This window comes from Erpetoichthys calabaricus, chromosome 15 (assembly GCF_900747795.2).
Source record: "Erpetoichthys calabaricus chromosome 15, fErpCal1.3, whole genome shotgun sequence".
Taxonomy (NCBI): domain Eukaryota; kingdom Metazoa; phylum Chordata; class Cladistia; order Polypteriformes; family Polypteridae; genus Erpetoichthys; species Erpetoichthys calabaricus.
The window spans coordinates 54,861,256-54,876,904 of NC_041408.2; the positions used below are offsets into that span (position 1 = coordinate 54,861,256).

General features: G+C 42.7%; 1 protein-coding gene across 4 annotated transcripts in view; it reads right to left on the bottom strand.

The window, feature by feature from the left end:
* The window catches only part of LOC114642199 (interferon-induced, double-stranded RNA-activated protein kinase-like), a 63,837-nt gene that overhangs the window by 22,990 nt on the left and 25,198 nt on the right, over positions 1–15,649 (bottom strand). For all 4 annotated transcript variants that reach the window (XR_007933609.1, XR_007933610.1, XM_028791175.2 and 1 more), the window contains exons 9-12: positions 14,403–14,463; positions 14,173–14,222; positions 12,624–12,684; positions 10,717–10,766 (exon numbers count right to left, since the gene is read on the bottom strand). Coding sequence is in view for 2 of the 4 variants with exons in the window: in XM_028791175.2 (XP_028647008.1) it covers positions 10,717–10,766; positions 12,624–12,684; positions 14,173–14,222; positions 14,403–14,463 (222 nt within the window). In the remaining 2 variants the exon portion in view is untranslated. The remainder of the gene's footprint in view (positions 1–10,716; positions 10,767–12,623; positions 12,685–14,172; positions 14,223–14,402; positions 14,464–15,649) is intronic.

A 15,649-nucleotide genomic window follows, 5' to 3' on the forward strand; every position in this document is an offset into this window, starting at 1 on the left:
GGTCAAAAGTGTTAGGACATCTGTTTTGTCAGTTTTTATGAAATGAATGCAGTTTAATGTCTTAATGTTTCATGAAATCAAGGCACAGAACAAATGAACCACAAATAAAAAAACGAAAGTGTACAAAAGTTTATTTAAATTTTTGATTCATCAAAGTAGCCTGCACTTTTTGCTGATATAACAGCCAAACTGTGGTAACCCTTTTGATTCAGAATGTCAGTCACTCTGCCTCCAGCAAAAGCACCCCAGACCATCACACTTCCTCCACCATGTTTGACAGTTGGTGTCACACACTGAGGAACCATCCTTTTACCAACTCGATGGCTTACAAACACCATGTGTGATGAACCGAAGATTTCAAATTTTGACTCATCGGTCCACAAGACTTCCTTCCAGTCTGCAGTAGTCTATAGCCAGTACTCCAAGGCACGATTTTATCCTTTAAGGAATGGCTTTCATCCTGCTACTCGCCCTGTCAAACCTGCAGCACAAAACCTCCTTCACAGTAGAAACTGACACTTGCTTTTTTTTTGACCTGCACTGTTGATCTGTGCTTGAAGCTGTTATGCAGTTGTAGCAGAGCTACATAGTAATAGTACATTCTATGTGTGTGCTGAGTGCGTGTTGTTTTCATCGTCCTGTTTACTGTCCGTTATGTGTATGTCAGTGAATGTTATCCCTGTAAGTGCAGAGGGGACTGATGATGGAGAGAGACTGCAGCCCCAGGACGGAAATCACCTGTTTACACACCAGTTACATCAGGGACATTTTACATTTAATAAAGAGGAGCGAGAGGCGGAGAGAGAGAGGAAAAGAAAAGAAAAGAAGACAATTTATCCAACCTCCCCTCCTTGAACCGTCACCTTATCGTGGTGGAGGGGTTTGCGTGTCCCAATGATCCTAGGAGCTCTGTTGTCCGGGGCTTTATGCCCCTGGTAGGGCCACCCAAGGCAAACTGGTCCTAGGTGAGGGATGAGACAAAGAGCGGTTAAACAAACCTCCTATGAAGAAAAACCATTTTGGACGGCGTTTTCCCTTGCTCGGACGCGGGTCACCGGGGCCCCACTCTGGAGCCAGGCCTGGAGGTGGGGCTCGATGGCGAGCGCCTGGTGACCGGGCCTGCACCCATGGGGCTCGGCCGGGCACAGCCCGAAGAGGCAACGTGGGTCCCCCTTCCCATGGGCTCACCACCTATGGGAGGGGCCAAGGAGGTCGGGTGCAGTGTGAGTTGGGTGGTGACCGAAGGCGGGGACCTTGGCGGTCCGATCCTCGGCTACAGAAACTGGCTCTTGGGACGTGGAATGTCACCTCTCTGAAGGGGAAGGAGCCTGAGCTAGTGCGCGAAGTTGAGAGGTTCCGGCTAGATATAGTCGGGCTCACCTCGACTCTCTACCACTCTGGAGTTGCCCCCGGTGAGAGGCGCCGAGCAGGTGTGGGTATACTTATTGCCCCCCAACTTGGAGCCTGTACATTGGGGTTTACCCCGGTGGACGAGAGGGTAGCCTCCCTTCGCCTTCGGGTGGGGGGACGGGTCCTAACTGTTGTTTGTGCGTATGCACCGAACAGCAGTTCAGAGTACCCACCCTTTTTGGAATCCCTGGAGGGGGTGCTAGAGGGCATACCTTCTGGGGACTCCCTCGTTCTGCTGGGAGACTTCAATGCTCACGTAGGCAATGACAGTGAGACCTGGAAGGGCGTGATTGGGAGGAATGGCCCCCCTGATCTGAACCCGAGCGGTGTTTTGTTATTGGACTTCTGTGCTCGTCACGGATTGTCCATAACGAACACCATGTTCAAGCATAGGGGTGTTCATATGTGCACTTGGCACCAGGACACCCTAGGCCTCAGTTCGATGATCGACTTTGTGGTCGTGTCGTCGGACTTGCGGCCACATGTCTTGGACACTCGGGTGAAGAGAGGGGCGGAGCTGTCAACTGATCACCACCTGGTGGTGAGTTGGCTTCGATGGTGGGGGAGGATGCCGGTCAGGCGTGGTAGGCCCAAACGTGTTGTGAGGGTCTGCTGGGAACGTCTGGCAGAGCCCCCTGTCAGAAGTAGCTTCAACTCCCACCTCCGGCAGAACTTCGACCACATCCCGAGGGAGGTGGGGGACATTGAGTCCGAATGGGCCATGTTCCGTGCCTCTATTGTTGAGGCAGCTGACCGGAGCTTTGGCCGTAAGGTGGTCGGTGCCTGTCGTGGCGGCAATCCCCGAACCCGCTGGTGGACACCGGCGGTGAAGGATGCCGTCAAGCTGAAGAAGGAGTCCTACAGGACCCTTTTGTCCTGTGGGACCCCGGAGGCAGCTGATAGGTACCGGCAGGCCAAGCGGAATACGGCTTTGGTGGTTGCTGAGGCAAAAACTCGGGCGTGGGAGGAGTTTGGGGAGGCCATGGAGAATGACTTTCGGACGGCTTCGAGGAGATTCTGGTCCACCATCCGGCGTCTCAGGAAGGGGAAGCAGTGCAGTGTCAACACTGTATATGGTGGGGATGGTGCGCTGCTGACCTCGACTCGGGACGTTGTGGGTCGGTGGGGGGAATACTTCGAAGACCTCCTCAATCCCATTAACATGCCTTCCAATGAGGAAGCAGAGCCTGGGGACTCAGAGGTGGGCTCCCCCATCTCTGGGACTGAGGTCACCGAGGTGGTCAAAAAACTCCTTGGTGGCAGGGCCCCGGGGGTGGATGAGATACGCCCGGAGTTCCTCAAGGCTCTGGATGTTGTAGGACTGTCTTGGCTGACACGCCTCTGCAACATCGCATGGACATCAGGGACAGTGCCTCTGGATTGGCAGACCGGGGTGGTGGTCCCCCTCTTTAAGAAGGGGGATCGGAGGGTGTGTTCCAACTACAGAGGGATCACACTCCTCAGCCTCCCTGGAAAAGTCTATTCAGGGGTCCTGGAGAGGAGGGTCCGTCGGATAGTCGAGCCTCGGATTCAGGAGGAACAGTGTGGTTTTCGTCCTGGTCGCGGAACAGTGGACCAGCTCTATACCCTTAGCAGGGTCCTGGAGGGTGCATGGGAGTTTGCCCAACCAGTCTACATGTGTTTTGTGGACTTAGAAAAGGCATTCGACCGTGTCCCTCGGGGAATCCTGTGGGGGGTACTCCGAGAGTATGGGGTACCGGCCCCCCTGATAAGGGCTGTTCAGTCCCTGTACGATCAGTGCCAGAGCTTGGTCCGCATTGCCGGCAGTAAGTCGAACCCGTTTCCAGTGAGAGTTGGACTCCGCCAGGGCTGCCCTTTGTCACCGATTCTGTTCATAACTTTTATGGACAGAATTTCTAGGCGCAGCCAGGGTGTTGAGGGGGTCCGGTTTTGGTGGGCTCAGGATTGGGTCACTGCTTTTTGCAGATGATGTTGTCCTGTTTGCTTCATCAGGCCGTGATCTTCAGCTCTCTCTGGATTGGTTCGCAGCCGAGTGTGAAGCGGCTGGGATGAGAATCAGCACCTCCAAATCCAAGACCATGGTCCTCAACCGGAAAAGGGTGGAGTGCCCTCTCAGGGTTGGTAGCGAGATCCTGCCCCAAGTGGAGGAGTTCAAGTATCTCGGGGTCTTGTTCACGAGGTGAGGGAAGAATGGAGCGTGAGATCGACAGGCGGATCGGTGCGGCATCCACAGTAATGCGGGCATTGCATCGGTCTGTCGTGGTGAAAAAGGAGCTGAGCCGCAAGGCAAAGCTCTCAATTTACCAGTCGATCTATGTTCCTACCCTCACCTATGGTCATGAGCTATGGGTAGTGACCGAAAGAACGAGATCGCGAATACAAGCGGCTGAAATGAGTTTCCTCCGCAGGGTGTCTGGGCTTTCCCTTAAAGATAGGGTGAGAAGCTCAGTCATCCGGGAGGGGCTCAGAGTAGAGCCGCTGCTCCTCCGCATCGAGAGGAGTCAGATGAGGTGGCTCGGGCATCTGATCAGGATGCCTCCTGGACGCCTCCCTGGTGAGGTGTTCCAGGCACGTCCAACCGGGAGGAGGCCCCGGGGAAGACCCAGGACACGCTGGAGGGACTATGTCTCTCGACTGGCCTGGGAACGCCTTGGGATTCTCCCGGAAGAGCTAGAAGAAGTGGCCGGGGAGAGGGAAGTCTGGGCATCTCTGCTCAAGCTGCTGCCCCCGCGACCCGACCTCGGATAAGCGGGAGACAATGGATGGATGGATGGATGGATGGATGGATGGATGGATGGATTATCCAACCTTCTACAAAGTCATTACTGCTATTCATTGCTTTATTCCACTGCCTGTTTTTTTATCAACCGATCATTCATCACGACAGCCAGAGCCGAGAAACCCAGTGTTGAAGTCATTCCAACCATTGCCAGGACGTTTACGGTGAGGTCGTTTTGTTGTCAGGTGGAAGCACCATAACACCACAACCGGTTTTTCTACTGCCGCACATTATTTTGGGACACATTGTTTCACCACATTTTTAACTGCCGTGTTTTTCAGATCTATGTTTGTATTTGTGTTGTGTGTTTTTCTTAATTGTTTTGGGGCAAGGGAGGTTTTATTGTAAATATTTGTGTTAATATATATATATTAATTAGTCACTGGTGTTTTGGGGATAAGTGGTAATTTGCGCACATTTATACATATTTATTTATTATTGTATGTTTTTCTGTCTTTCATTTTACAATATATCTGTGTTTAATTTGACATATCCGTTTACTGTCTCTGGTTATTTCGTTGTGTCGGGAAAATAAGACATCTTGTAAGGAGTACGGCTTGATATTAGAGCAAGAAACCTTAGGTATTCCAAATTATAGACTTGGTAGTGTAGTGGCCGGTCTGGGTAAGGGGTTGGCCGTTACACAGTGAGGCGTCTGTGATCACGCAAGCTGGTGACCCCCAGAAACTTGTCTTCTGATTGGCTTGTGACTTTGGGTCTGCAGATATCTTCCTATCAGACTTTTTTCCAGTTTCCAGTTGCCTTTGGATTGTGTAGGTCTCCACTGTACTCACTGACATTTTGATTGTTTTTTTTTTACAAGTTCTCTAAATGAAAGGCCAACACTTCTAAGGGTAATAAAGCTCTGTCTCATTCCATTTGTTAACTGCCATTTTATTGTCATTATCACTGGAATTTACATCTTTCTACAATGTAATATTGTCCAAATAGGACTCCAGAGGGTGTAGTAACACAGTCTGTTCCAACTCTGCTTTAAGACAGACAGAGGGTTTTAAGCAATCAGCAGAAGTTGGGACACCAGTGTAAACTGTTTGCTTCAACTTGCAAGGCTTCATTTACTTTAATTGCTGCAGAACATCTGTACATTGTAACATTTTAGTTGTTCCCTGAAGAAGGCCCATTTGTAATATTCTGAAATTTCCTTTTTTTCAGTTTTCGATAGCCTAAACTTTATTTTTAAACATCTGGCAGTTTATTGCTTACTTTTTCACCATTTTAGGTCATTCATTGCATTTCAACTGATTAAATTTGAAAAATAACTGAGGTTTTGACCTGTAACTTATACTGTTCTATTTCTGAGAACCAAGTATCATCTAAGGAGATAAGGACATTGAATTTACAAATATATATATATATATATATATATATATATATATATATCCATCCATCCATCCATTTTCCAACCCGCTGAATCCAAACAGGGTCACGGGGGTCTGCTGGCGCCAATCCCAGCCAACACAGGGCACAAGGCAGGGAACCAATCCCAGGCAGGGTGCCAACCCACCGCAGATATATATATATATATATATATATATATATATATACTAGGTGGCTGTGCCCCCTGTTCACTTTGCTCACCAACCTCCCCACCTGCACTACACGCCAGCAATTTTGCGTCTCTGTCGCTCGCGTATGTGGATTTCACTTTCACCAAATAACACATCTTTTAATTCTTGTGGATACACCTCTTCATTGGGAAGAAACACTACTTTTTTTTCCCTGATGGCAATACGAATTAAACGATCTACAAGTCTCTGACTTAAAGTTTAAATCCAAACAATATATTTGATCTCTTTTCGCTGTTCTGTTATTTCACCAAGTAATAATTTCTGTTTGTTTGCACTAATGTGATCCTTACTATCCTTTTTTTGAGACTTTACAATTTTTGTACTTCCATTATCTCTAACCTGCTCTGCATGTGTATTGCGCCCACGTTTTTGAATTCTTTACAATGTTCTACTTTGTCATCTACTCTTTGTCTTTTATTTCCAGCCCCGGGCGTGGTTAAATCTCTTGGCACAAAGACTCATCTCACGGGACGTGAAAGTGTCTCTCTGAGAAAATCACGTCTCGTCTCCTTCCAAGATTTTTTTTATATATATATACAGTTAGGTCCATAAATATTTGGACAGAGACAACTTTTTTCTAATTTTGGTTCTGTACATTACCACAATGAATTTTAAATGAAACAACTCAGATGCCGTTGAAGTGCAGACTTTCAGCTTTAATTCAGTGGGGTGAACAAAACGATTGCATAAAAATGGGAGGCAACTAAAGCATTTTTTTAACATAATCCCTTCATTTCAAGGGCTCAAAAGTAATTGGACAATTGACTCAAAGGCTATTTCATGGGCAGGTGTGGGCAAGTCCGTCGTTATGTCATTATCAATTAAGCACATAAAAGGCCTGGAGTTGATTTGAGGTGTGGTGCTTGCATGTGGAAGATTTTGCTGTGAACAGACAACATGCGGTCAAAGGAGCGCTCCATGCAGGTGAAAGAAGCCATCCTTAAGCTGCGAAAACAGAAAAAACCTATCCGAGAAATTGCTACAATATTATGAGTGGCAAAATCTACAGTTTGGTACATCCTGAGAAAGAAAGCAAGCACTGGTGAACTCAGCAATGCAAAAAGACCTGGACGTCCATGGAAGACAACAGTGGTGGATGATTGCAGAATCATTTCCATGGTGAAGAGAAACCCCTTCACAACAGCCAACCAAGTGAACAACACTCTCCAGGGGGTAGGCGTATTGATATCCAAGTCTACCATAAAGAGAAGACTGCATGAAAGTAAATACAGAGGGTGCACTGCAAGGTGCAAGCCACTTATAAGCCTCAAGAATAGAAAGGCTAGATTGGACTTTGCTAAAGAACATTTTAAAAAGCCAGCACAGTTCTGGAAAAACATTCTTTGGACAGATGAAACCAAGATCAACCTCTACCAGAATGATGGCAAGAAAAAAGTATGGAGAAGGCGTGGAACAGCTCATTATCCAAAGCATACCACATCATCTGTAAAACACGGTGGAGGCAATGTGATGGCTTGGGCGTACATGGCTGCCAGTGGCACTGGGACACTAGTGTTTATTGATGATGTGACACAGGACAGAAGCAGCCGAATTAATTCTGAGGTGTTCAGAGACATACTGTCAGCTCAAATTCAGCTAAATGCAGTCAAATTGATTGGGCAGCGTTTCATGATACAGATGGACAATGACCCAAAACATACAGTCAAAGCAACCAATAGCCAAGTCAGTCACCTGATCCTAACCCAATCGCGCATGCATTTCACTTGTTGAAGACTAAACTTCAGACAGAAAGGCCCACAAACAAACAGCAACTGAAAGCCGCTGCAGTAAAGGCCTGGCAGAGCATTAAAAAGGAGGAAACCCAGCATCTGGTGATGTCCATGAGTTCAAGACTTCAGGCTGTCATTGCCAGCAAAGGGTTTTCAAACAAGTATTAGAAGTGAACATTTTATTTCCAGTTATTTCATTTGTCCAATTACTTTTGAGCCCCTGAAATGAAGGGATTGTGTTAAAAATGCTTTAGTTGCCTCCCATTTTTATGCAATTGTTTTGTTCACCCCACTGAATTAAAGCTGAAAGTCTGCACTTCAACTGCATCTGAGTTGTTTCATTTAAAATTCATTGTGGTAATGTACAGAACCAAAATTAGAAAAAAGTTGTCTCTGTCCAAATATTTATGGATCTAACTGTATACATACAGAAATACATTTTCACACTTGCACATTGGAGGATCCCCTTACAGGGTTGTCAAGGTATGTAATAACACTCCGGAACAAGAGGGGACACTAACACTAACGCTGTCATCTCCTTCTCTCTCCACAGATGCTGAAGAACTGCCCAGTGAGGGCAACGGAGTCTGCTTCCTCCAATTCACTCTCCATAAAAGTTCGGGCTTCCCAGCAGCAGGTGTCAATTTTGGCAAGAGCTACTGAGAAACTGACCGAAGATTAGTGGCTAACCAGTCAATATATTTAGCTTATTGTTGCCCTAATTCTTGGAGGGCTAGTATGCTCAAGGGTGTTTATTTTTGTTGGACTTGTAAAAGTTAAACAGGACGACCTGATTGGTGTCCCAAGCTACAGCCTATATACAAATATCATCAGATTAGGTTGTGATTTTGGACATTTTGTGAATATTAGCTTGATTATGTGTGTCATAGTAGTATGTGGCATTATGTGTAATATTTTTCCATTGGTTTTGTTGTTATTTTACAACACCATATTGTTTATGATTTTTGAATATGACATTGTTATTTTATGGCTCTATCTTTGTTGTTTTGTCTTTGGACCTCAGCTTGTCTTTTAACTACCACAGTTCTCCTGATCTATGCCAGTAATGTTTTCCTTTTCTGCCTTCCTTCTCACTCTGGCAGATCAAAAACTTGGACTGCTCCAAGATGAAACATTTATTTTACAGTATAAACTCAAGCAAATGTGGAAGGATATAAAAGCCTTCAAAAACAAGTGAGTGACATTATGGTATCGTTTCAGCAGATGGTGCCAGAGATGAGCCATGTGCAGAAAAGACTGCACTCTTTAACTAACCCACCTTTGTTATAACAGTCACTGATCCAACATCCAAACAGATTTATAGATTTTCAAAAAAATGTAGAGGCTTTTTAAATCAGTATTGACTGGTTTTCAATCAAAAACTGCAAGCATATATAGAATTTCTTGTAATATCTCACTTTGGATGATAAGCTGTTAGAGCAGGTCTCTGCATTGTATGAGGTAAATCATATGTGCTGTTTCTCTTTTGAGGTCTTCCTAAGTGAATTTACAAAAATGTTTGATTAACCAGAGGGAAAAGACATAGTCATATATTGCATATTGGATTTTAAGCAGGGGAATACATCCATTAATGATTATATTGTGACTTTTAAAACTATTGTAGCAAATATGAGTTGTGAGGAAACAACATCAGTTTCTCTGTTTAGAAATTATAAATGTAACAGTAAGAACTACCAGCAAGCAAAATGCAAACTGCAAATCGTAGCCAGGGGAATCAAGGTCAGAGCTGAGAGACCTGATACGTGAGGCATAAAAAACATGAGGGAAAACGAGAATCAAAAGTCGAAGATGAAAAGTGTTCAAAAAAACAGAAACCTGACACTACAGCCTACTTGGTATACAAGCTATCACTAATAGAGTTTTACTTTTCAAGATGCGAATATACCGAGGGATAATGCACAAAGAAACCACAACCATATTTACTGGGGTTGGCATCAATAGTGATGTCTTGCCACTTTCTTCTCCTCTCACTGATGGATGTGTTGTTGTTTGAAGTGATGGACTCGTTCAATAACAGTCCATCTCCAAAGCATGCATTCCCCAACAAGTGTCTCGAGCTACCAAAGTGGAAAGCAGCAGGCCTTGAGAGAATACTTCAAATAGTCCTTCCAGCGTTTCTTCCAATACAGGAAAAAGGATGAGATAGAGGGATAAAAGAAAGAGCCTGTGCAAAGGAGTTGTTAATATCAGTGGTAGTGAGGATACGCAAACCTGAATCACAGCACTTCAATTCCTGTTGAGGATCCACGTGGCAAGCCATGTGCAGAACAACAAGAAATGGCAGGAAGTTGCACCACTATGGTAGTGGCAGGAGCGGTGGTTAAGTCAGCTTTACTCAGGACCTCACCTCTGACCTTGCTGGCATGTGTGGTTCTACTACGAGTACAAGACTCCCAACAGTATCGCTCAGGGGATTAATGAACATGCAGACCACTCGGCCACATTAAGGCACTGACTCGGTGGAGAGTTAAGGTTTTGTATTTCATTAAACTTAAACTCCACACTTTAAAACATAAAAAGAAGTTTATTTACAAAATTTTGATTTCACAACCTAATATTCTTTATTAAAGTCAATGGCTAATGCCAATTTTATATCGATGGGCATTTTGCATGAATCAGCAGTTGTTTGATCAACATTACTTTTAGTGGAGAAAAGCTCCTTTTTGGTATGCTGTGGTGGCTCCTCCATTTTTTAATTAGAAGACAGAGATAGCTAAGACGAGTACAATGTGAGTGTCTGATGACTTTCTTTTTTACTCATTAAACACCAGCAGCATTAAGGGATGTGGGATTGAATGAATTAAAGGATAAAATCTTCAGCATACTGAAGTAATGCCCAAATATGTCAACTTGATCACCAAGACACATGACCAGCAATTATAAACATTAAGGCCACAGCAAAGTAAAGGCAATTGCAAAATCACGGAACAAAAATACAAAATGCCATCACCAAATTAACAAAAAATAAATATTCAACAAGAAATACATGTGCAAATATTCTTCAACTGAAACAAAATTATACAAAATTTTCCAAAATGTAGATTCAACGCACCAAGTCTCATAATACTTATTGGGTATTAATTACTTAAAATGTTTCTTATCATTTTAAATAAGTCTCAAGCTTTCAAATCACAGTACATTTCCTGATGTTGACAGTCTTGTTTCAATTGATCACACTTACAGCTTCAGTGACATTTCTGCTTACCTTATGCCTGAAGATGATGATGTTTTTCTGCTTGGGGTTTGGAATTCCAGCTGAAAAATATAACAAATAAAATATAGTAACATTCCTCCCAAAGTATCTGTTTAGTTCATTTTTAAATTTTACGGCACAATATACATTGACTGATTGATTGATTGATTGGGTATATTATTTGCCCTGTGAGTCTGTATCCTTGTTTTTAAGTTTCTGCTGCTGCATGCAATTGGGATTAATAAAGTTTATGTAATCTAATCTAATAAGCAAAATACATACAACTAGCCGATGCCCACTGTAGCATACGGCGGTGTAAGAATAGGAACGGAAAACGGTGAGAAAGGAATTCAGAAATCAAGAAGAAATAAAAACTTCTTGAAAGATGCAGTATGCATGTAGAATTTCTGGCTAAGCAGGATTACATGTTAAAGTGATAAATAAATCAGGCTTTCCGAATTTACGTACTATGGCCATGACATCCTGATAGTTTTGTTGCATGTATCTTGGACTTCCTGGAAATGTGGACAGTAATATGATCATTTTGCCTACACATACATTGTTATTTTCAGCGTTTGCTTGCAGTGCGTCTGTATTCAAACATTGTATTGTTCCATGCGCAGATCTTGTTGATGTAATCTGAGATAGTTAACATACGCATCTACGACGGACTGTTGGAATACTTTGCCGCTGGAGTGCAAAATACTAAATGTATTCCTCAAATGTAATCTGTATGCGTAAAATTGGCATTGAGTAAGCCTTATTTGTTTGGCGGTTCTTTTATCACGAACATGTTGTAAATCTTTGTGCCAGCCAATGTCTCCGTAAGGGAATAAAAGTGGGTAAACCATAGGATCGCAATTCATATAGAGTGTGGAAATCTGTTTACAGGAGTTGCCTATGGGATAGATGCAAATGTCCCTTTCGGCAGGCTGTTCGCCATCTTCTCCGTCGAAAATCACTGCAACATCGGTGTGACATGTAGTGGCATTGTATCGATGTAAATCCTGCCCAGGGTTTTCCTTGACAACCATTCGTACAGATGCTGTTGGATTCGACTGTGCGATTTCATGCATGTGTTTGTATGATTTAGCGAAGGGGTTGATGGTTCTGAGCATGGAATCTAGCTGGTGAAGTACATTTTCGCTGCATACAGAGTTCGCTTTATTTTGTAATTGTACTTAAGTAGCTTGCGCTGTGTCAAAAACATACAACTGTCTATATCCTGGAGAGGTAGAAGTGTTAGCGTATAGTGGAGATATTTGGTGATAAATTTGCCCGTGTATTTTAAAACAGTCTGCGGTGGGTTGGCACCCTGCCTGGGATTGGTTCCTGCCTTGTGCCCTGTGTTGGCTGGGATTGGCTCCAGCAGACCCCCGTGACCCTGTGTTCAGATTCAGCGGGTTGGAAAATGGATGGATGGATGGATTTTAAAACAGTATGGTCCATGGCCAGGAGGTTGAGTTATCTGTACACCCATGGAAGCAAACGCTAGAGAAGAGTTGTATTCTCAAATGTGTTCACAATAATTTTTAGCTTCTGATGTTTGTTGTGTAAGAAGCTGTTGTAAAGACACAGGTGACTCCTGCAAAGGTGGTAAAGCTACTTTACCGTTGTGGCAGCACTTTGAGTACTTGTTGGATGTATTACGCTCAGCAGGCCAGTACAGTGCATGACATGGAAGAGAACGAATAGGAATTGAGAAATGCCGTGTCAGCTGCGTGTGGGCAGGACTGGTTTTGAAGTGGAAGCAGGACGAACCAGAAGAGAAATATATATAAGAGATAGCATTTATAGTTGTATTTGTCTCAAGGGAAATATATTTGTGTGTTTTGTCCTATAAATGTATGTATCTCTCCCAAACAATGCTTTTAAGTTGTAAAGTCATATTTTTATTCTCATTACAGTGTAACACATACCGGTCTACTTATTGAGACCGACTTCATTTCAACATCTGCTTGTGGTCCCATCACAGAAGAACTACAAAAACATGATAAATAAGAAAGGTAAGTTATCATTGCTGTGTAAGTATTATTTATTCACTCATTTGGCAGCAAATATAAGATACTAATCATCTCAAAACTTGAGCAAACATACAAGACCAAAATATAACATATTTTATGTACTATAAATATATATTTTAAGCATGTAGAATTAAAGCTGGATGGCGTAGTGGCCTAAAGTCTTCAACCATGAAAGCTGAGAGGGTGGCTCTAGTGTTTTGAGTGGTGTGTCATCTTTCAGGAGTGCAGTGAGTGGCTCGTAGACTGGATGTGAAGTAGACACTCCAGATGCCAACTCCTGAAATGACACTGAATCCAGAGCTCCATAAATTAAAGCAGACACTTCACACAGTAATTTTGTGCAATATTTTCTTTCACTAATGTCCGCCACAAGTTGGTTGGTTACATGTTTTAGTCTTATCTATCTGTTGTTATATTCACTAATCATGGCCCTGGAGAGTGGCAAAGTGTTGCATGATGATTAGTGCATGCAAATAAGAATTTCACTGTTCTCTGTAAATGTGGCAATAATTACCTTATAAATCTATAAACTTTGAACACTAAATGCTTAGTGAGTTGCTCATAGACTGGGTGTGCTACATTTACACAGACACTCCAGAGGCAAGCTCCTGAAAGGACATTGAATCCAGAGCTTCACAAATTAAAGCAGCCACTTCACAATAATTCCATGCAATATTTTCTTGCATTGATGTTTACCACCAGAGTCTGTGGTCACAAGTTTATATTGACTTATCATGGCGCTGGAGAGTGACAAAGTGTTGCGTGTTGATTAGTGTTGCATGTATAAATATCAGTGTACTTTGTACACGCTATAAATGTATAAACTTTAAATGGCAAATGCTTCAAACTCAAACTCTACTGGATATGGTACCCTAAGCAATTCACTTGATCTGCATCATCATTTGGTCTGATGACATCTTCTAGTTTTGTCCTTCTTCTAGTTTTTTGTTCATTTTGTTTTGGTGGACATCGCCATTTTGCATTGATTTTCATGGTGGCGGCTGCATTATTTATATTAACAGTATAAAGGTTTATGTATATTCAAAAATAGTGAATGTATTGTGATTGTACACAATTAATCATTAATATGTTTGTTACCTGTATGAAATACATTCCAGTATGAAAAGTATAGGATTTTCATTATGCTGAAAGTAATGACACAATATGTCATGTGACTACCATGTCACATGACCAGCAAAATGGCTTCACACCTCTAAAGAGTAATGCTACAGGAAAGTAAAGACAGATACAAAAGGGCGGTGACAGAAACACAAATTGACATCAGAGTAACTAAAAAGAAATAATGAACCAGAAATACATGAGCTAATGAATTGCCCGTGTATGTGTCAAAATGTATAGTGATCACACAATTAGAACTAAATAATGTTTTTGCTTGCTAGGTTGATCATACTGTATATACAAAATTAGTGTCATTTCTGCTTACCTAATTTTTGAACAGGATGACATTTTGCTACCTGGCGTGGGGGATTCCAGCTGGACAATATAAAATAATAAATAAGGTACATACAAAATACAAACAATTGCATTTCTAATTCTGTATTCCACAAAGGAAATATATGTATGTTTTGTCCTTTTTAACGTATGTATATCACACAAACAATGCTACTAAGTTGTAAAGCCATATTTTTATTCCCATTACTGAAAAACACATACCCGTCTTTTCATTGTCACTGACTTCATTTCAATATCTGCTTGTGGTCCCACCACAGACGAACTACAAGAATGTGAAAAATATGAAAGGCAAGTGGATATTGCTGTGTAAGTATTATTTGTTCACTCATTAGTCAACAATAAAGACACTGACCATCACAAAATTGAAAGAAACCTTCAAGACAAAATGTAGCATGCATAAATACACATTTAAAACATTTGCAATTAAAGCAGGATTGCACAGTGGCCTTGAAATTTGGACTATCGCTTTCATCCATCATAATTGAGAGGGTTGGCTCAAGTGCTTTGATTGGCGCATTGTCTTCCAGGTGTGCAGTGAGTGGCCCGTAGACTAACTGTGCCACATTTACAGCAGACACTCCAGATGTTGACTTCTGAAAGGACACTGAATCCAGAGCTTCATGAAATAAAGCAGCCGCTTCACACAGTAATTCCGTGCAATATTTCTTGCATTAATGTCTGCCACAGAGTCTGTGGTCACAAGTTTGAATTTTATCTCTCTATTATTATATTCACTAATCACGGCACTAGAGAGTAGCAAAGTGTTGCATGCTCATTAGCACATGCATGTACAGATTTCAATGTACTCTGTACACATGGCAATAATGGTGCTATAAATGTATACATTTTGAACACCGAATACTTCCAGTCTCAACCCCTACTTGACATGGTACCCAAAGCAATTAATTTAATCTGCATGATCATTTGGCTTGGTGACGTCTCCTAGGTGCTAATTTGTTTTGGTGGGTATCACCATTTTGCATTGTTTTTCATGCCAGAAGCCAATGTATTTATAGTAACAGTATGAGGGTTTATGTGTATTCACAAAAGAGTTCATATATTGTTATTGTGCACAAGTATTTCCATGCTTTTATCACATCCCGCATCGATTATTTTAATTCCCTAGTGGCAGGTGCCCCTTCTAATCTTCTATCACAGCTCCAGCTTATTCAAAACTCGGCTGCAAGAGTCCTTACTCAAACCAGCAGCAGCGAGCACATCACACCCATTCTGCTCCGTCTTCACTGGCTCCCTGTGTCTTACAGAATTGAATATAAAATCCTACTAATAACCTACAAAGCCTTAAATAACCTCGCGCCAAACTACATCAGTGACCTTCTCCATAACTATGTGCCTGCCTGCCCACTAAGGTCCTCTGATTCTGGCAATCTTGTTGTGCCCCACACTAATCTACACTCCATGGGTGACAGGGCCTTCAGCTGTATAGC